A 23,589-nucleotide genomic window follows, 5' to 3' on the forward strand; every position below is an offset into this window, starting at 1 on the left:
GCCAGGTCTCAGATGTTGAATCAGATCTTGGTGTGGACCTTGTTCACGAGTCCACAGTTAATGCATACATCTGCTGTTGGTTACTGTGACTTCATAAATGGCATTTCAAACTACCATACTAGGATAGAACATATTGAAACTGACTTCAGACAAAGCTATAAAAAGTGGAATGAGATAACAATGGTGGTGACCTTTGAGATCACAATAAACACCTTGAGAGACCAACAGCCAACAAAATGTGGCATAAAACTAAATGTCTTGAAGAAAATAGCACTCAAAGATCTAGGTGAAGGTAAAGGTCATTGGTCCCGCTTAGTGAATGTGGCAAGAATTTCTCCCTTGGGGCGTGAAACAGGCAGCCATTTCTGTGAGAGTTCCTGGTTGTCATGGAGATGCCACTGGTAGGCTCCCATCACCTTGTTCACTGTGGACTGAAACATGGCAGATCATTAAAGTGAGTGAGCGAGTTGGGTTAAACACTATAATAAACAATATTTAAGTTATTTCAAAGTCTGTCAGATGTGAGAAGAAAACTGGTGATGCAGATTTTGAGTACAAACAAAGTTATGGTGACAAAATCAAAACCAGGGCAAATCTGGGATTACAGCATCTTCCCGAGGCAAGGGAGTTAACTGACCATGCTGACTATGAAAGTTCAGTTTCCACCCTTGCCGAACTAGGCTGGAATTCCTGGGCTCGACCGTAGCGCCACCAGTGGTTATTACGAGTTATGTTCCTTCTTAGCCTCTCCTATGGACCAATCAGATTCCACCTCTCGTATCACTTGCATTTGTTTCAAACAAAATGGTGGCGCCCAGTCAAAACGATCTAATTGATAATCAAGATCTATATTGTGATAGAACAGGTCTTACATAGCGAAGTGCATCAAATCACGTGAGCACCTTGATTAAAAACATGAAAAGACTTGGAAAATATCTGTTGTCAACGAGTTGGCGGTGCACATGCTTTGCAAATCCTGAAATCGACAGAAATCTGCACGACATTTTACAAACCAGATTTCGATTTCGGTGCGTGATTTTGATTGGACTCTGCATAGACTCGTTAGTCCAGCCAAAATGTAACTCCATGATACCAGCCTAGTTCGGCAAGGGTGGAAACTGGACTTTTATTGTCAGTTAACTCACTTGCCTCGGGAAGATGGGATTACAGTGGACTGAAACATATTTGGATTATCTCTGATTTATGTAATATTATCAACAATTCATAATTTTATTATCAGCAAAAGGGAAAATGTATATTCACCATTATTAAAAAAAATAATTTCTTTTTAAAGGACAAATCTTTGATGAACGGTTGAATGTCTTCTTATTCCAACCTTTTGAGTGCCATTGGACACGTAAGCATGAACAGATAAATATTCTGTGAGTGTATAATGTCATGTTAAACAATATTTCAGTTAAGTCCCCATCACCTGGTTAGGGAGGAAACCAAAGTAAACGTGTACTACTTTATAAAACCCAGTGAGCTGGTATGTTGCTGCCAAGACTAGATTCCAAATAGTTTCCTATCTCTCCACACACTATTACAAATATCTTATCCACATGCTAAGGGGAGACAGTTCTTGATGGCTATCAAACTGTCAAAGTTAACACAGCTTCATGTTACATGTGACAAACTGATTTAGTTCCTGACCTAGCTATAACCAAGATGTCCGCCAAAGCACCACGATATTGTCCTACCTTGCTCATGTCAACAACGTTTGAAAACATTAACCAATCAAAATGCCTCAAGAGTTTGGCACAGATCCAATTTCAAATTTTGGCCTAGTCCGACCAACCCCTTGATGATTTAATTATATCAAAAGTTATGAATGACTAAGCTGGAAAAATATGTTTTTCTGAGTAATAAGACAAGGGAGGGAAGTCTTGATGCTTCTAGGCTTTGGAGACGGTCCAATGGGTCCAGGGTATTTATCAAGGCAGGACGGAGATATGATACACTGGATAATGGAGATCACGGAAGGACCAGGATGCCCTTACCTTGATGATGTCCCACACCAGTCTCTGACCCAGACATCCACGGGGACCTGCCCCGAAGCAGAACAGCTTGCTCTTCATGTCAGCAGAACTACAGACAGAACATATGTGACACACAGGGCATACAGAACTACAGACAGAACATATGTCACATACAGAACAAGCAGAACTACAGACAGAACATATGTGGCATACAGAACTACAGACAGAACATATGTCACATACAGAACAAGCAGAACTACAGACAGAACATATGTCACATATAGAACATACAGAACTACAGACAGAACATATGTGGCATACAGAACAAGCAGAACTACAGACAGAACATATGTCACATACAGGGCATACAGAACTACAGACAGAACATATGTCAGATGCAGAACTACAGACAGAACATATGTCACATACAGAACTACAGACAGAACATATGTCACATACAGAACATGCAGAACTACAGACAGAACATATGTCACATACAGAACATGCAGAACTACAGACAGAACATATGTCACATGCAGAACTACATACAGAACATGTGACATACAGGGCATACAGAACTACAGACAGAACATATGTCACATACAGAACAAACAGAACTACAGACAGAACATATGTCACATACAGGGTATACAGAACTACAGACAGAACATATGTCACATACAGAACTACATACAGAACATGTCACATACAGAACATGCAGAACTACAGACAGAACATATGTTACATGCAGAACATGCAGAACTACAGACAGAACATATGTCACATACAGAACAAGCAGAACTACAGACAGAACATATGTCACATACAGAACTACATACAGAACATGTGTCACATACAGAACAAACAGAACTACAGACAGAACATGTGTCACATACAGAACAAACAGAACTACATACAGAACATGTCACATACAGAACATGTAGAACTACAAACAGAACATATGTCACATACAGAACATGCAGAACTACATACAGAACATATGTGGCATACAGAACAAACAGAACTACAGACAGAACATATGTCACATACAGAACTACATACAGAACATGTGACATACAGGGCATACAGAACTACAGACAGAACATATGTGGCATACAGAACATGCAGAACTACAGACAGAACATGTCACATGCAGAACTACAGACAGAACATATGTCACATACAGAACATGCAGAACTACAGACAGAACATATGTCACATACAGAACATGCAGAACTACAGACAGAACATGTGTCACATACAGAACATGCAGAACTACAGACAGAACATGTGTCACATACAGAACAAACAGAACTACAGACAGAACATGTGACATACAGAACATGCAGAACTACAGACAGAACATGTCACATACAGAACATGCAGAACTACAGACAGAACATATGTCACATACAGAACATGCAGAACTACAGACAGAACATGTGTCACATACAGAACATGCAGAACTACAGACAGAACATGTGTCACATACAGAACAAACAGAACTACAGACAGAACATGTGACATACAGAACATGCAGAACTACAGACAGAACATGTCACATACAGAACATGCAGAACTACAGACAGAACATATGTCACATACAGAACATGCAGAACTACAGACAGAACATGTGTCACATACAGAACATGCAGAACTACAGACAGAACATATGTCACATACAGAACATGCAGAACTACAGACAGAACATATGTCACATACAGAACTACAGACAGAACATATGTCACATACAGAACATGCAGAACTACAGACAGAACATGTGACATACAGGGCATACAGACAGAAAATACATGAAACAGCACTACCGACATGACATACAGAACTACAGTAAACTACATTCATATCGAACTGATGGATATAACAAACAGTTTTTTTTGTCACAGCCATTTGCCGAGAACACACATGACATACAAAACATACAGAACTAGGCGGAACACACATGACATACAAAACATACAGAACTAGGCGGAACACACATGACATACAAAACATACAGAACTAGGCGGAACACACATGACATACAAAACATACAGAACTAGGCGGAACACACATGACATACAAAACATACAGAACTAGGCGGAACACACATGACATACAAAACATACAGAACTAGGCGGAACACACATGACATACAAAACATACAGAACTAGGCAGAACACACATGACATACAAAACATACAGAACTAGGCGGAACACACATGACATACAAAACATACAGAACTAGGCGGAACACACATGACATACAAAACATACAGAACTAGGCAGAACACACATGACATTCAAAACATACAGAACGGTGGTAGAACGAACTAGAGAGAATACATATGACATACAGAACTGTAGAGCGAACAGGGCAGAACACATGACATACAGAACTGTAGAGCGAACAGGGCAGAACACACATGACATACAGAACTGTAGAGCGGTCAGGGCAGAACACATGACATACAGAACTGTAGAGTGAACTAGACAGAACACACATGACATACAGGGCTTGAGACACAGGAATACATAATAAAAGGATTTGTTTTGTTCGTTTGTTTAACGCGACACTCGATGGTGGTCTGTTAATAATCGACTCTGGACCTGACAAGCCAGTGATCAAAATCACTCTCTCTCAAAGACAGACTCTCAAAAAAAGGAAATGAAAATATTTCATGCTGTGATGTTGTAAGGTGAGGTGAAATGGGGTTTAATGTCCAAGATGATTGAACTTATATAGCATTATTGCACTTATATAGCGACGTGCATGCATGTGTGTGTGTGTGTTTGTGTGTGTGGCTGCTTGTACTAGACCGGACTGATGCCGATTTATAGTGCTAGCCTACTGAGATACCATGCCGCAGTTTAACATGAATACCCCACTCAGACACAGTATACTGACTCCGAGCCGACCAGTCCTTGCTTTAGCCCCTTAATGCCGAACGCCAGACAGGGTAACAACAAGTACCATCTTCAGATTAGGGTTGTTTGGTTGGTTTGTTGTTTAACGCCGCACTCAGCAATATTCCAGCTATATGACGGCAGACTGTAAACAATCGAGTCTGGACCAGACAATCCAGTGATTAAGATCATGAGCATCGATCCACACAATTGGGATCGATGACATGCATCAACCAAGTTCCATCCACTCTAACACTAACCTGTAACTCTACAGTGGTACTGAAGACAGGGATACCTGATGACAAGTAGAGTGGTACTCACCAGTTTGTCCAGCGCTCGGGACGGAACTCCTCCGGGTCTTCGAACACTGCCGGGTCTCGGTGAGCGGCAAACGTCATGAAGACCACTGCATGATCCCTAGGAACCAGGTACCCGTCGATCTCATAGTCCTGAGGACAGCAGAACCATTATTGTTAATACATGTACTCAGTACATCAATGAGTACAAGGAATAGTCACAATGATCTCTCAGCAAGCTTGTTCAGAAATAGCCAAACCTCTCATCAAGTTCTGTCAGTTGTGGTCTTAATTTACCATTAATTACAATATTCATCACAGTAACAATGTTTCACAATGATGGGATGATAATTGTGTTGAGCTTTAGCAGGATGTATTGTTATTGTTGGTTTTGTGTTGTCTTTATTACATATTACAAGACCTACGCTATATTGTTACACCCTAATAATATCTACTTCCCCTAGATTTCACCTTGACCAAAAAAGACAATAACTCACTCACCCTGACAACCAAGGCTTGCATTAATAACTCTCCGACTAACTCCTATGTAATTGGCTTAATCTAGCAGGCTGGGTTATCTTGTTCACAAGGTCAGGGTAGACAAGGGGCATAATCCATATCCCATATCTTATTTATGAACATACTTCAGAGACCAATATTCACAAACCAATTTTATTCAATGATAGAAAAGGCCATTATAATAATACTAATAAAATCCTCAAAATTAACTTAACCTTAAATTTATATCCGATACAAAAAATGTAAAATATACTGTAAATCTTGAAATTAACGCGAGCGTGAATTAAATGCGAAATGCGAGTGGTCTTTGCTCACATTTTTAAACATCGCATATAAATAAACAATAAGACATTTTGGATAGAAAAAATTCCAACTTACATACTCTGATGTATTCCACACCACTGTTTATTGAGCAGCACTTGTATATAAAGTATATGAACTATGTCATTCAAACACTGGTTATGTCCTGTGAATTGTCACTGCTGGGGTCAAGACAAGAGTTCTACTCACTTATGTCATCACTGATCACACTGAGGACATCTTTAGATAGAGGGGGTGACGCATTCATATTAAGTCGCATTAATTTCAAGATTTACAGTATATAGAAAAACTCACCAAAAACAAACTGAGATTCTATTTATCATCAAAAATCATTCTGTTTCAGTTTCATTTCAGTTTGTTAACAGTAATCATGGAAATAACCAGTGAATGAGTGAGTGAGTATTGTTTTATGCCGCTTTTAGCAATATTCAAGCTATATCACACCAGAAATGGGCGTCACACATTGTACCCATGTCGTGGTGTGACGAGCAAGCGCTTTAACCACTAGGCTACCCGACCGCCTTTTGAGTGTTAAAGTAGTGCTAACCAGCTTCAGTGGCAGAAATAATTAGTGATGTCATTTGATTGTGTCATCATGGTAACCAATGATGTCACAATGTTCTGCAAAGCATTGTGATGTCATTTCATTAAAGTGATATATCCTGTGGAAGCAGTTTTGGATGATAAACATATATTATACAAACAGTTACTCTTGACGAGGTCAATATGCGAAAACAAGTGCCCAGGAACCCGATCCCTGAGGTGGTACAACCGGAATGAGGCCACAGGTTTTGCATATTGACCTCGTCAACAGTAATCATTCGTTTTGTTATTCAGAAATTGACCTTAAAGTTTATGGTGCCATTATACCATCCTCTGTTTCTTTACAGTCACTTGTACAAGACGCCATCTTGTTTTGTTGGTACAGATTAACCAATGCATTTCTAACCATAGTTTTGTTTATTTGTTTGTTGTTTAACATCACATTTTGCAATATTCCAGCTTTATGACGGCGGTATGTTAATAATCGAGTCTGGACCAGACAATCCAGTGATTGACATCAAGGGCATTGATCAACATAATTGGGATACAATGACGTGCACCAATCCACCCCAGTGTAAGTGAGTGAGTATGGCTTTACGCCGCTTTTAGCCATATTCCAGCAATATCACAGCGGGGGAAATGGGCTTCACACATTGTACCCATGTCGGGATTCGAACCCGGGTCTTCGGCGTGACGAGCGAACGCTTTAACCACTAGGCTACCCGACCGCCCCGATTAACCCCGATTAACCCATGTGGGGAATGTCTTTGGTGTGACGAGCAAGCGCTTAAACCACTAGGCTACCCGACCGCCTTTTGAGTGTTAAAGTAGTGCTAACCAGCTTCAGTGGCAGAAATAATTAGTGATGTCATTTGATTGTTAATAATCGAGTCTGGACCAGACAATCCAGTGATTGACATCAAGGGCATTGATCAACATAATTGGGATACAATGATGTGCACCAATCCACCCCAGTGTAAGTGAGTGAGTATGGCTTTACGCCGCTTTTAGCCATATTCCGGCTTCACACATTGTACCCATGTCGGGATTCGAACCCGGGTCTTCGGCGTGACGAGCGAACGCTTTAACCACTAGGCTACCCGACCGCCCCGATTAACAATGGAATTGCAAGTTTACCAAGTTTACCAAGTTTACCAACCCAAATATTAAAGTATAGATAAGTTCATAGACTTGCAAAGACTGACTTGTGTGACAATACGACGTCCGCCGAGAAAGGCTGGGTAGAGACGTTGAACCTCCAGAAATATGGCGTCCATGAAGTCAGGGTTGGACAGGCACTCCGTCTGCCAGGAGAGCTGCCAAAGGTCAAGGTCATGTAAAAGACAAATCTATACTGGCTGTGTTACTCATCAAATTGGAATACTCATAAAACATGGCAGTCTTTCATGTTTATTAAGGTAACCTGTTTCTTAAACTCTGCCATGACACTACGATTCCCTGGTTGTCATCCACGACACCATGTCAGTGAGTGAGTGAGTGAGTTTGGTTTAACGCCGTTTTTAACAGTATTCGAGTTATATAGCGGCGTGTCAGCTTAATGTGGGAGGAAAGCCCGAAGTGAAGCAGGTCTAAGACGTTTACCACTTCGGTGAAACCCACGAGCACAGGTATGGTGCTGACAAACCTAGAAACATAATCGTGGCGAACTGGGATTCGAACCCACAATCATAGGTTTCTGGCGTGCCTAAGGGACGCAACTCTGCACAGCGAATTGCGGCGCCTTAGACGACTGGCCCACCAGTGTCATCCATGACACCATGTCAACGAGGACATGTTAGTGATATACAAACAGCATCCCCATCTAAGACATGTGAGTTTTCATCTCAGGGATTTTTTCTCTCGGATTTATGATGTCTCTGGAGGGTCAGTTGGAGAAAAAATGCATTTCTAACCAAAGATTTGTTTGTCTGTTTGTTGTTTAATGTCTCATTCAGCAATATTCCAGCTTTATGATGGCGGTCTGTAAATAATCGAGTCTGGACCAGACAATCCAGTGATTGACATCAAGGGCATTGATCTACATAATTGCGATACAATAACGTGCACCAATCCACCCCAGCGTGAGTGAGTGAGTATGGTTTTACGCTGCTTTAGCAATGTTCCAAGACGGGGGACACCAGAAATGGGCTTCACACATTGTACCCATGTCGGGAATCGAACTCGGGTCTTCACCAGGCTACCTGACCGCCCCTCCACCCCAGTGAAACTGACTACCTGATTAGGGTAGTTGCCTCTAAGTAATTGGTACCATCGTCCAAAGAAAGCCTTTGTGGGTTATGACCTTCACCTTCTGCAGGTTACAACACTTCTGTCAGTGTACATTGTTTCCATGTTAATCAGTACCAATGTAAATATTTCCAAAAAACGAAAAAGATTGTTTTTTCAAACATCACATAGTAAACTGGTACCTTGTCCTTCTGCCCGACCTCAACAGCGAAGGAGGTCAAGATGGAAGCCAGCGCCTTCGGGACAAGAGCAGACGTGAAGAGCAGCAGATGGTTGTTGACAAAAGTGTCATTTTGCACCGCTGGGTCGTGGGCGATGGTGGATATATGTTGAGGGAAGGTTTTGTCTGTCTTCACTCTCCGTTCCTTGATGATTTCTAGCAGTTTTTTCTGCATTGACAGAGAAACAAATGTACATTGAGCATGGGAAGCATGAAAAAGTATTTGTTGTCAATTAATTTGAGAACAAAATTCCAGGTGTTTCAATTAGTCAATAAGACTTATATCTCAACTGCCAGCTTTACTGGAGGGAGAATGCCCCGCCTCTACAAAGGAAGGGGGCGGGTCTCGCTGTATTACATCCTGTTGGGGAGATGCTCATCTTGGCACCCAGAGCCTTACTGTAGATGGATTCCCCGCCTCTACAAGGACTGGGGGCAGGTCTGGCTGTATCACATCCAAAGGGGGCGGGTCTTGCTGTATAACAACCTAAGTGGGTGGGTCTGACTGTATTACAGCATAAGTGGAAGGGGTTCACTGTATTTCATTCAAAGTGGGTAGGTCTAACTGTATTACAACCTTAGCTGAAGGGGCTCACAGTATTACATTCAAAGGGGGCGGGTCTGACTGTATCACAACATAAGTGGAAGGGGCTCACTGTATTTCATTCAAAGGGGGCGGGTCTGACTGTATTACAACCTAAGTGGGCAGGTCTGGCTGTATTACATTCAAAGGGGGCGGGTCTGACTGTATCACAACATAAGTGGAAGGGGTTCACAGTATTTCATTCAAAGGGGGCGGGTCTGACTATTTTATTCAAAGGGGGCGGGTCTGACAGTATTACAACCTAAGTGGGCGGGTCTGACTGTATTACATTCAAAGGGGGCGGGTCTGACTGTATTTCATTCAAAGGGGGCGGGTCTGGCTGTAATAAATTCAAAAGAGGCGGGTCTGACTGTATTACAACCTAAGTGGGGGGTCTGGCTGTTATATATTCAAAGGGGGCGGATCTGGCTGTATTACAACCTTAGCACAAGGGGTTCACTGTATTACATTTAAAGGGGGCGGGTCTAACTGGATTACATTCTAAGTGGGCGGGTCTGGCTGTATTACAACCTAAGCGGGAGGGGCTCACAGTATTACATTTAAAGGGGGCTGGTCTAACTTGATTACAATCTAAGTGGGGGGGTCTGACTGTATTACAACCTATGTGGGTGGGTCTGACTGTATTACAACCTCAGTGGGCGGATCTGGCTGTATTACAACCAAAGCGGAAGGGGCTCACCTTGGCATCCAGAGCCTTACTGTAGGAGGATGCCCCGCCCCTCCCAGGGATCTTCAGGGGCAGGGGGACGGAGATGATTCCTGAAAATAGTAAACCATGAATTGTTAATACAGTTTGTTTTCTGCTGCTTTTTGCGATATTACAACTTGATCAGAGTGGAGAATACAAAGAATGGGCTTCACACAATTTACCTATGTGGGGAACTGAACCTTTGTCTTTAGCATGATGAGCGAAGACGTCACCACCGGGTTACCCAACTGTGTCTCTTTCACCATAAAATAAGTGTTTCAGAAGATTAAAATTAAAATAAATCAGTGATAATAATAAATAATGTATAATAATAGGCTATTTATAATGTGCATACTTCCACACCTTACATGGTCATTTGATCATTGTGCACTCAACAATCATTCTCAGCTCCCTGGGGAGAATACAACCCAATCTGTTTGTTAGGCCCTAAATGGTTAATATCCACATTGCCATTTTATCCTACTGGGTACCAATTCACTGCTGGGTGGACAGAGGCATATTTCAAACACTTGGCAAAGGAGACGCCCCTTTCCGTAACCTGCATTCGTCACCACTCGCCCCTTTCCGTAACCTGCATTCGTCACCACTCGCCCCTCCGTAACCTGCATTCGTCACCACTCGCCCCTTTCCGTAACCTGCAAGAAGACTCGTCCCCCTATCGATGAATGTTATATGCGCAAATTCGACAAACCAATCAGAATGCGCGTATGATTTCAAGTTCTTCAAAGAATCCCTCAGAAATCATTTTTGATTTTACATATGTCTAGCATCTAAAAATATACCCAAGACACAGTGAAATGTCTTCAGTCATACTGTACAATTACGCATGTCCCCATGTGCTTTGAATTGCGTCTGCAATATATATAATACATATTGAAATAATATGTGAACCATTACGCAACGAGTTGACAATTGTTAGGTTGGCCCGTTTGTGGTAAGACGGAACCCGGTCGCAAAATGGCCATGAGAGGGGCACGAGTCGCTATTCGGCTTGTCCTGGAATAACATGAGTTGGTCACGAATGCACTTCAGTGTGGGGAAGGACTGAAGCCCTAGAAACTCTCAGGAGCCAGGCTGCTGAAAAGCGGTCATCCATCCAAGGACTCTCTACGACAAGCTTGATTTGTGACCTCTGCACCGTGCACAGGATCATGTGCCATGACAATTATAGGTCAAAACAGACCAAGAGTGGACATGCAAATAAACTAGATCCAAATTATCTGTAGATATTCAGACTGGTAAACCAAAACATTATCAGTTTATTATTATCAGAGAAATTCCCTTAGTAGGGATTGGAAATGTCTTCATACTTATGTAACTGTTTATTGATACCAAATGAAGTCAACAGGATTACCCACCATGCCAGTGAGTGGTTGTCATGGAGATGATGGTGTCGCTGACTTCCTGTGCATCCTGGAAGTCCAATCCCAGAAAGAGGCTGAGGCAAATCTCGGTGACCAGCTGTTTGAAGAATGCATACAGGCACTTGGGTTGGCTGCAAGAACAGCATGTTATGATACAATCATTGTGGCCAGACTCTTAACGTAAGTGTGGGAGTGGGTAGGTCTTAAAGATGCTTTAAGCAGTATTTCATTATGTGTCTGACAAGAATCTGCAGTGATGCCAATCTTAGACATTATGACTTTGATAAAACCTAGAAGCACATCTGTGGTGCTGGGTGAAACTGGGATTCAAACCCAGTCTCAGGATGATTTCCTGACAGTGAACTGAGGGGACTCAGTCAACTGGGCCACATGTACTCCTACAGGTGACTATTCATTATTTTTTCACGAAATGTATCACAATATCATATTTCTCCAACTAACTTGTTTTGTTTGCATGTTTTTATTGGGTTGAAATTATACTTCCTTACAACTACATGTGTCCTACAATAGTGAAATTGTATAAAGGGTGAGATTGTATAAAGGGTGAAGTTGTGTGCTTTGTCTGCAATCTTGAACCAATCTGATTAAAGAAACTAACACAAATTCAAATGGGAAATAGCAAGTCTGCAAGCCTTTCCACAATTCACAATACAGTATTCGATGTAATAAGCGACCCGCTCTAATAAGCGCCCACGGCAATATTTTCTAATATATTGGCTAGTGAACAATCCCAATTAGAACCCCTTCCATTTGATCAATGTACACAGGACTTATTCATTCCTGTATAACCAGGGTTCGAAATAGCTGCCTGCCCGACCATCCGAGACAGGTTGATTTCTACTCGGGCTGTCAGATTTTCAAATCCCCTTGCCAAACGGTCAGGTTATATTTCATATGTAAAAATATTCTAAATATTTCCCGATGATAAGCATTATTTATATGATGTATTCTAGGATATTAAATACAAATCTGACCTAAAATGTGTTTGCTATTTCTTTTCTTGCATGTTCAATGAATTCGATTTAAAGTTTTAATTTAATTATCCTGAGAAACATATGATTATAGTGGGCAGGCAGGTTTTGGTCAGGGCTGGCAAGTATTTCTGCTAGCAGGTCCTGCGGTCTGGCTGAAAAGTTTGGGAGTTTCATACCCTGATAATACATATGTTATATGCATTCTTAATTATGAGAAATTAAATTCTGGAAAAAATATATCTGTCGCATATAAACATTTCAGGTTGTCAGCATAAACCACAAAATTTACGATTTTTCGACTCTGTTGTTTTTCACCAAAATAATATTTCTAGCTTTAAGAGCACCTGGGCGCTTATTATGTCGAATACGGTAATGACAATCCCTCACACAAAGTACAACATGTATACATGTCAGTACTTTGGGTGTGTGAGGGAAAGTTCTCAAGGTTCAAGATTGCCATGTTGACACTCGTGGCAGTTTTAATACCTTGAGAGTAACAAAGATGTCACATGTGGGGAAGGAGCTTGAGCTTACAGCCCCAATGCCTGACTGTGCTTATCTAATGACTAAACATGCCGAGATATTTACCTGATGTCCATACTGGCGAGTTTCTTGTTGAGTACTCTGTCATAAAAAAATATCACATTATCAATATTAAACGTTTGCGGTATTATCTGTATATTGAGGTACATTTTTTCCACGATACGTATCACAATATCATTTTTCCATTTAGAATTATACAATAAATCGTGATACGTATCTCAATACGATCTTGTACATCATAAATATTGTGAGACACTTTAAACCTGCAATACCAATCCCTTATCAATATCATGATTATCATTTCAATTCTGTATTCATATACAACTCCCAGCTCAGATGTACAAATACTCAAAGTGAGTGAGTGAGTTGGGTTTAACGCCGCTTTTAACAGTATTCCAGTTATATCACGGAGTGACAGTTTAATGTGGGAAGAAAGCCTGAAGTGATGCAGATCTTAGACGTTTACCAGTTGGTGAAATCCACGAGCATGGGTATGGTGCTGATAATCCTAGAAACATAATCAGGATAACCAGAAATCAGAGGTTTCTGGTGTGTCCAAGGGACACGACTCTGCACAGCAAATTGCGGCGCCTTAGACGACTGGGCCACCTGCGACCCCACAAATATGTAGCGCATCATCACCATCAGTTTTATAAATATTATATTTCACCATGGTAATCATAAATACATTATTGATCATAACCATGGTAACAGCTATTTATAACAAGCATGCCTTTTAACTTGCCATTTACCTTTGTCCTTTCATGGCTGAAAAATCACCAGTGTGACACTGAACATGAACTCACTTTATTTAGTCGCCTGCTATGAATGAATCTATGAAACTATAGCCATCGTAGGAGCTTGGCAATAAACAGGAACAGACAAGTCAAACCAGTGGTTGACAGCATGAGCAAGAATCCACTTTCGGGTACCATGACAACAAGCAACCAGGTCACGTATTGTGCCATCAGTTCCTTGTTATGAAGTGGGATGTCGTAACTAGTCCTGGGACCTAGTCTTGGTCCTAGTCCTGGGAACTAGTCTTGGACCTTGTCTGGGACCTAGGCTGGGACCTTTTCTGGGACCTAGTCTGGGACCTTGTCTTGGACCTTGTCTGGGACTTAGGCTTGGACCTTTTCTGGGACCTAGGCTGGGACCTTTTCTGGGACCTAGTCTGGGACCTTGTCTGGGACCTAGTCTGGGACCTTGTCTGGGATCTAGGCTGGGACCTTGTCTGGGATCTTGTCTGGGACCTTGTCTAGGACCTTGTCTGGGACCTAGTCTGGGACCTTGTCTTGGACCTTGTCTAGGACCTTGTCTGGGATCTTGTCTAGGACCTTGTCTGGGACCTTGTCTGGGACCTAGTCTGGGATCTAGGTTGGGACCTTGTCTTTGACCTTGTCTAGGACCTTGTCTGGGATCTTGTCTGGGACCTTGTCTAGGACCTAGTCTGGGACCTAGTCTTGGATCCAGGTTGGGACCTTGTCTTGGACCTAGGCTCGGACCTTATCTGGGACAACAACAAAACACTACCCACCTGCTGTATCATTGCCTGAGAACTAAGTCTTTTATTTTTTTAAGCCTAATAGAGTGTCCGACTGGACAGAAGCAACACCATAAACTGACCTGTCAATAAGCAGGATGTTTTCATAGCAGACAGTGTAAAGCTATATAATTACCCTCCTTTTATCAGTGATATGAAAATTTAGTCATAATATTCGTATTGAAATAGAAGCAACAAAACCCTTTCCATATTAATAAGAAATATCTGTCAAAAACAGACTGTACGATGCCAATTATATCATAAGCAGGTGTCTATGAATCACTATCAAATACATGTAGTAATGACACCAGGTGCTGGTGGAAAGGAATTGTATTTTTCTATTTTAGCTGCAAATTCGTAACAAATGTGAAAAATTCGGGACAGTTGGCAGGTATGAGTATTTCATGTCCGATTAATGTGGGAGAAAGCAAGAGAGCATGGGTATAGTGCTGAGAGACATAGGATCATGATCGTAGCTAATCTAGAATGAGCAGATCCTGGCAAAGGGAAAGGGACACAACTCTGCATGTGTCCTGTGACGGATGTGAGCAGGGAGGGAATGTCACTGCAGTACCTGTCGATGGTCTGGTGGTAGGTGCGGACACTGTCCTCTGTAAAAAGCTGACTCAGCGATTGTCTTAACACCTGCGCCTCCTCACCTGTGGTAATAGAAAGTAGGTAAGTCACCATGGTAACACAGAAACATACTACCTCCTGAAATCCCAACATCACTGATATTTTCTTATTAGATATTACATGTTTAACATAAAATATTATAATAAAGGGAGAGGGGTGCAATAGCTGTCGCAATAGGTCACATATAACAGAGAATATTAACATTAGTTCTGATATTGTAGCACCACAGGACTTCTGGACCAAGTCAATCATTTGAGTTTTATCTGCATTTATTCAGAGTATTATGTTTATTTCATATACCTATCCTGCATTACGTACTGCACATTGCTCTTACTCCCGAAGTCCTAACTAGAAATGAATGACGATCTATCAGCAACTAAAATAACATAAAATTGGAATATATTATTCCTGATAAAAAAAATAGTTTCAGATACAATTTTTCCTGATCCTTGCTTTAAAATCCATTAAAGTTATATCATTGTTTTAACCGAATCACCTGTAGATTCCAAGAAAACGTGTGTACAGCTGATTGCTGTTTCCGGCTTAGTTTACGAGAAAATGTGCAAGGTAATCTTAATACCTGGATGTAAAACAATGCCTAGAAGAACAAAAAATACAATTAAAATGGTAGATCAACATGTCGGGTGATTTTGTATCTCAAATTTCAAATTTGTACTGACCAAGTTTCTTATCACCTGTTCGTTTACTGGTATTCACTGAAGGGGTACGGTGTAATTTCTTTCTGCGCATAAAATTTGATACAATTTTTCCCGATCCTTGCATTAAAATCCTTTAAAGTTATATCATTGGGTAAGTTTTAACTGAATCACCTGTAGATTCCAAGAAAATGTGTGTACAGCTAATTTTTTTCTGTGCACAATATTCAGGGAAAAAATTCCAAAATACTGAATCCGCTAGAGGGGGGTGCACATTATACTTGGGTGCACACTATACTCAAGAAAATACAGTATTCAAGAGATATTAGATTGGTTCAATGCACAAACGAACAAACTGGTATGTTGTGTGAACCAATACACATGGACGCATCATATGTGACGTCATAGAACCATGACTCCAGATGAACCATTTGTCTCCTACCGGATTAGCTTCTAAAGTTGGGAAATGACGTGCAGCATATCGTGATAAGAATAAAAAACACCTGACTGATTGTTAGTTTTGTCATTAATTGGTACACATTGGAAACATCTCTTCTTGTTGAACCCACTTCTCTATGTGTTTCTATGGTTCGTGTTTCTTATGGCGGTGAGTATATTAACAAGCTACATATACCATATGTATACAGTGACTGAGGTTGGTGGAACGTTCAATGAGTGATTAGCTGCAGAAAGCCCTGGCTTACACACACATTGATTACCTCTTCAACAGCTGCTGTGACAGATTTAGTCCTTTTGAGATAACAAAGAGTCCATGAAATAAATCAGTAGTGGTTGGATGATACGCAGATGCATCTGTGGATTGCGATTTTTTACTTCTCGATACATGTATCATTCAAAGTCGCACATCGATTTTGACCTTAAATGTTTGCTTCAATAACTGTTCCACTAAAAACTAATCAGTACTGCAAGTTAATAGTGAAAACATAAATATTTTTATCCATTGCGCCATACTTGACACTGGCAACTGTAAATCATCAGTGTGCCAGGTATTTGGCCATCCTGTCTAGGAAAAAGATGGCTTACGTAACGCAGATAAGATCACATGCAAGTATCGTGATACATATCGGATCGTGAGTAAGGTATCGTGATTCGTATTGGATCATGAGTAAGGTATCGTGATACATATCGGATCGTGAGTAAGGTATCGTGATTCGTATTGGATCATGAGTAAGGTATCGTGATACATATCGGATCGTGAGTAAGGTATCGTGATACATATCGGATCGTGAGTAAGGTATCATGATTCGTATTGGATCGTGAGTAAGGTATTGTGATACATATCGGATCGTGAGTAAGGTATCGTGATACATATCGGATCGTGAGTAAGGTATCGTGATACATATCGGATCGTGAGTAAGGTATCGTGATTCGTATTGGATCATGAGTAAGGTATCGTGATACATATCGGATCGTGAGTAAGGTATCGTGATACATATCGGATCGTGAGTAAGGTATCGTGATTCGTATTGGATCGTGAGTAAGGTATCGTGATACATATCGGATCGTGAGTAAGGTATCGTGATTCGTATTGGATCGTGAGTAAGGTATCGTGATGTGTATCGGATCGTGAGTAAGGTGTCATGATACGTATCTGACCGCACAGTTGGTGTATCGTCCCAGCCCTTAGATGACACAATTTTTATGTCTCATTGGTTGAACACTCAGAGAATTGTCTTAGTTATTTTAGGTTCAGGTTACAGATTTTGAATATTATTCTTTCACAAAATCCAACCATCCAGACTATCTATACATATTCTTCTGATGAAAGTTTGAAAAATTTCCCTCTCCATGTTATACAATATACACAATTTATGGATAACAACTTCTTTACACTAAAAAAGTATATAAAACAGATGTCTGGTCTTGGAAGGCATTTAGAAGTGATTCACATAAGGAAGAGAATATATGGATGTCAACTTCTTTATTAAGGACCCCTACACCCGCCCCCCCCCCCCCCACCCCCCCCCCCACACACATTCACCTGAGGAAGGAGTAAGCATATACTCCGAAACGTTGTGTTCCTCATATTAAAGAAGTTAACATCCATATATTCTCTTCCTTAAAACAGATGTCACCCATAAAAAGATGTCTTCCATAAATTGTGTCTACTTAACTTTGTCAACTTCTAAGAAGTGCCTATCAAACAATGTTTCACAGTGGTGGACAAAGTTAATGATCCATCCATCCATGAACTCCTCTCCACTCTGTAACCATGGTAACTACTATGCTGCATCCTCTCACAGTAAGTAACCATTCCCAATCTACTACTCACCATTGGTAAACAAAATATTGTCTCCAAATATCTGTCCCATGAATGCCTTGTAGCCGAGCTCCAGGTGCTCCCCGCCATCTGAAATACAAGGCACAGCCATGACGAGGCCAGGACACGACCCTACAGTGTAAACTTTAGCAATCAGGGACTTAGGGAGTGGCCGGGGCAGGCAAATTTGGAAGAATAGCATGATTTTATTAAAAATTGAGATTGTCTTAAAGTTCCAATTTTCTTAAGATCAACGTATTTAACATTTTTCTGAGCAATCATGTACAACAAAGTTTGCAAGTCTTCTCTCTATTGGTCCTGCTATCAGTGACATACCCCTACCAAAGACCCGTGAAGATCCGCGGTAGAATAGGTCTTCAGCAACCTTTTGCCGTTAAAGGCGACTACGCTTGGCGTCAGAGGCGACTAACAGGCTCGGGTGGTCAGGCTCTCTGACTTGGTTTATGCATGTCATCGTATTGCAATAGGGTGGATTGATGTTCATGATGTCAATCACTGGATTGTCTGGTCCAGACTTGATTATTTACAGGCCGCTGTCATATAGCTGGAATATTGCTGAGTGAGGCGTAAAACAACACACAAACAAACACCTCTACCAAAGCAGGACATTAGTTATATAACTATATTATACTTTCATGTATCATGAATTGGAGAATCTGTTGTTCCAGTTTGGGACGTTATGTTGACTTGGGTCAAGTACCCGTAAGTCGAGATATATCCGGTCCCTGTCACACTGTCCTAACATGAGGCTGGAGAACCAGTGTTAGAAGTAAAGGGTGTCCTGAAGTCCCTGGGGTTCCTGCTGTTGTATTTGATTCTAAACATTCTGTGAATGTTTCATTTAACACTTGGGGCGGTGGGTAGCCTTGTGGTTAAAGCGTTTGCTCGTCATGCCGAAGACCCGGGGTCAATTCCCCATATGGGTGCAATGTGTGAAGCCCATTTCTGGTGTCCCCCGCTGTGATATTGCTGGAATATTGCTAAAAGTGGCGTAAAACACTACTCACTCACTCACTTAACACATGGGTTATCAGAAGGGCACTTGACTATAATCCTCAGCTTCGTAGACTGAGAGTAATTCATTAAGCATGTTAAGATGAAGCTCGGGAGGAGAAGTTCATTCAGTGCATGATACGTGTTGAGTCACACAAAGGATGAAGATGTCACACACAGGATGAAGCAGCACACGATTCACTGAATCATTCAGTCACCATCACATACAATACTACTTCCTTGAGCACTTATAATATAACTTGCTTCACGATAAAACTCATCTGGAACAAGAAGCAAAGAAAGTTTCCCAGAAAATGACACCAATAATCATGATAACTATATTAAGCCGGTTTCCATGGCAATCACCAATCTTGAGCTAATTACAATTCTACCATGTCCATACATTTGTAAGTAATATTCCTCCAACATGTTCAAGTTAGAGGTCTAGCCATGTTACCACATCCTTGAATATTATTTATCTACTGTGTTCTGTCTCCTTTCAATCACAATAAATACCCTGGACCCATAGCTTCCTTTTAGAAGCGGTGTCAGTAAGGCTGGGGTCGGGTAACTCGGGTACTCAGGTCGGGTGGGTCCTGAGAAGGACCCAGGCACCCACAGATCCACCCCGGACCCGTGGTTGGTCATGTGATATATTGTTTAATGACAAAAATAATCTTGAACCAATGGTTACACTACAAGTCACTAATGTTCGCATTTCTTTCTGACTATGCACCCAGACTTTTATATGTTTGAATAAAGATAAAACTTCAGTCAACGTCAGTGTATGAATGACCAGATTGATTTAAAAGTGTATCTCAATACATTTTTTCCATGGCTGCAGTCAAACTATTTCCAATCGATATTTACAGCCTTACATTTCCACACAACAACCTGGTTTTGTCTTTGGCAATAAAGTGTTAATATTAACATACACCAGGTGCACCAACGTTCAGAAGTGATGTCACTTTCCTCACATCACTAACTTTTCACACATTTTCTGTCGCTAAGGAGCAGGATGGGAGCAATTTTCAGCACATCACTTGAAAATGAAGCCATGGTATAATGGGGCCAGGGCACTAATCATAATAGTTTGTTTGTTAGTTGTTTAACGCCGCACTCAGCAATTATCCAGCTGTATGACAGCAGTCTGTAAATAATCAAGGCTGGACCAGACAATCCTGTGATTGACATCTTGAGAATCGATCCACATAATTGGGAACCACGTAAGCAAGCCTGACCACCCGATCCCATTAGTCGCCTCTTAAGACACACATTGTCGCCTCTTACCAGCTTACGGCAAGCATGGGTTGCTGAAGACCTATTCTAGAAGAGAGATATATACCATTACACAGTGTATAGAAAATGGACAATTCATGCTGAAGACCTATTCTACCCCGATCTTCACGGGGATGATAACAGAAGGGAGATATATACCATTACACAGTGTATAGACAATGGACACTTCATGCTGAAGACCTATTCTACCCCGATCTTCACGGGGATGATAACAGAAGGGAGATATATAGAGAATCTCACCCGAGTGTCTTTTGATATCATATATATATCAACAAGGGTTGACAAAAGTGGAAAAATTCCGAGGCTTGCTGAGGATTTTTTCCACTTTTGTCAACGAGTGTTGATATATTTGATATCAAAGACACGAGGGTGAGATTTTATTTATCATCCAACATCATTCTTTCAACTTTTTCAATTTGTAGACAGTAATTAGCAGTGTCTTCAGTGTAAAAAGTACTGTAAACAGCTTCAGTAGAAGAGCCATTTGTGATGTCATTTGATTGTGATGTCACAATGGTCTGCAAAGCATTGTGATGTAATTTCATTGCAGCGATATCTACAGTGTAGATATCGCTTGATCTCATCCAAGCGATATCTCCTGTGGGAGCCAGTTTTGGATGATAAATACCATTACATAGTGTATAGAAAATGGACAATTCATGCTGAAGACCTATTCTACCCCGATCTTCATGGGGATGATAACAGAAGGGAGATATATACCATTACACAGTGTATAGACAATGGACACTTCATGCTGAAGACCTATTCTACCCCGATCTTCATGGGGATGATAACAGAAGGGAGATATATACCATTACATAGTGTATAGACAATGGACACTTCATGCTGAAGACCTATTCTACCCCGATCTTCATGGTGATGATAACAGAAGGGAGATATATACCATTACATAGTGTGTAGACAATGGACACTTCATGCTGAAGACCTATTCTACCCCGATCTTCATGGTGATGATAACAGAAGGGAGATATATACCATTACATAGTGTGTAGACAATGGACACTTCATGCTGAAGACCTATTCTACCCCGATCTTCATGGGGATGATAACAGAAGGGAGATATATACCATTACACAGTGTATAGACAATGGACACTTCATGATGAAGACCTATTCTACCCTGATCTTCATGGGGATGATAACAGAAGGGAGATATATACCATTACACATTGTATAGACAATGGACACTTCATGCTGAAGACCTATTCTACCCCGATCTTCATGTGGATGATAACAGAAGGGAGATATATACCATTACACAGTGTATAGACAATGGACACTTCATGCTGAAGACCTATTCTACCCCGATCTTCACGGGGATGATAACAGAAGGGAGATATATACCATTACACAGTGTATAGACAATGGACACTTCATGCTGAAGACCTATTCTACCCCGATCTTCATGGGGATGATAACAGAAGGGAGATATATACCATTACACAGTGTATAGACAATGGACACTTCATGCTGAAGACCTATTCTACCCCGATCTTCATGTGGATGATAACAGAAGGGAGATATATACCATTACACAGTGTATAGACAATGGACACTTCATGCTGAAGACCTATTCTACCCCGATCTTCATGTGGATGATAACAGAAGGGAGATATATACCATTACACAGTGTATAGACAATGGACACTTCATGCTGAAGACCTATTCTACCCCGATCTTCATGGGGATGATAACAGAAGGGAGATATATACCATTACACAGTGTATAGACAATGGACACTTCATGCTGAAGACCTATTCTACCCCGATCTTCATGGGGATGATAACAGAAGGGAGATATATACCATTACACAGTGTATAGACAATGGACACTTCATGCTGAAGACCTATTCTACCCCGATCTTCATGGGGATGATAACAGAAGGGAGATATATACCATTACATAGTGTGTAGACAATGGACACTTCATGCTGAAGACCTATTCTACCCCGATCTTCATGGGGATGATAACAGAAGGGAGATATATACCATTACACAGTGTATAGACAATGGACACTTCATGCTGAAGACCTATTCTACCCCGATCTTCATGGGGATGATAACAGAAGGGAGATATATACCATTACATAGTGTGTAGACAATGGACAATTCGGGATGATTTCATCATGGTCACTAGTTTACTTATAGTCCATGGTTGTCTTCACTCCCACTACCAATGCTATTGAGGCCTACCTGCCAGCACTTTCTCCACTCCGCTGTTGGAACACACAAACACTGTGGGCTTGTTCAGGAAGCGGACAGAAAACACCCTGGATTTGTTTTGAGTCATGTACTTGTTTAGAAAATCTCTCGGGTTTTTGTAGAATTCATATGATTTATCTCCAACCAAAGGCCATCCCACAGTCCCTGGAGCAGTTGGGCTCATCGGGCTGGTGGGGCTGGTCGCCATTGTGTAGAAATGTCAGGCTGTATGAGTCAAGTGTAAATCAAGGATATTGACTGCTGACACACAAAATTCTTCTCTCCAGGCTATCACACTTCTTGATGCATCCTTACAGCAGGAACTCTACAGACTCAAGTTTCCCATGTGTCACAGGAACAGCATCTGTTCAGCTGATCTCTGGGACAACGGTGTTGTACTTTGGTGTTCTACACTGGTGTTCATTTCTGCAAGTGAAACAGAATACACATACATTGACATAGTTTAAATCAAGGATATTGACTGCTGACACACAAAATGCTTCTCTCCAGAGTCCTGGAGTCCAGGCTATCACACTTCTTGATGCATCCTTACAGCAGGAATTCTACAGACTCAAGTTTCAAGTTTCCCTCTGGGACAACGAACAGTGTTCTACATTAATGTTCCACATTGGTGTTCCACACTGGTGTTCATTTCTGCTAGTGAAACAGAATACACATACATTGACATAATGATA

At 41.2% G+C, this 23,589-nt stretch overlaps 1 protein-coding gene across 1 annotated transcript; it reads right to left on the minus strand.

Annotated features, from left to right (window-relative positions):
• Positions 1-23,312, minus strand: LOC139452761 (putative cytochrome P450 120). Its single transcript, XM_071234357.1, has 11 exons — positions 22,886-23,312; positions 18,373-18,450; positions 15,362-15,446; positions 13,290-13,325; positions 11,701-11,837; positions 10,313-10,392; positions 8,992-9,198; positions 7,768-7,878; positions 5,205-5,332; positions 2,001-2,088; positions 1-431 (listed from the first exon to the last, which is right to left on the minus strand). Exons 1-11 carry the CDS (start codon positions 23,100-23,102, stop codon positions 300-302), a joined length of 1,299 nt encoding a protein of 432 aa, XP_071090458.1. The 5' UTR covers positions 23,103-23,312; the 3' UTR covers positions 1-299.
• Positions 23,313-23,589: the final 277 nt, after the last annotated feature.

This window comes from Haliotis cracherodii, unplaced genomic scaffold (assembly GCF_022045235.1).
Source record: "Haliotis cracherodii isolate W230 unplaced genomic scaffold, xgHalCrac1.p SCAF_9, whole genome shotgun sequence".
Lineage (NCBI taxonomy): Eukaryota > Metazoa > Mollusca > Gastropoda > Lepetellida > Haliotidae > Haliotis > Haliotis cracherodii.

What these genes read in the sequence shown, in the direction of transcription:
- LOC139452761 (XM_071234357.1), bottom strand. Translation starts at nt 23,102, where the DNA reads ATGGCGACCAGCCCCACCAGCCCGATGAGCCCAACTGCTCCAGGGACT. An exon ending in CAATATTTTGTTTACCAATG is followed by an intron (nt 15,447 to 18,372) that starts GTGAGTAGTAGA and finishes CTATTACCACAG; the next exon opens with GTGAGGAGGCGCAGGTGTTA. An exon ending in GTAAGGCTCTGGATGCCAAG is followed by an intron (nt 9,199 to 10,312) that starts GTGAGCCCCTTC and finishes CTGTCAATGCAG; the next exon opens with AAAAAACTGCTAGAAATCAT.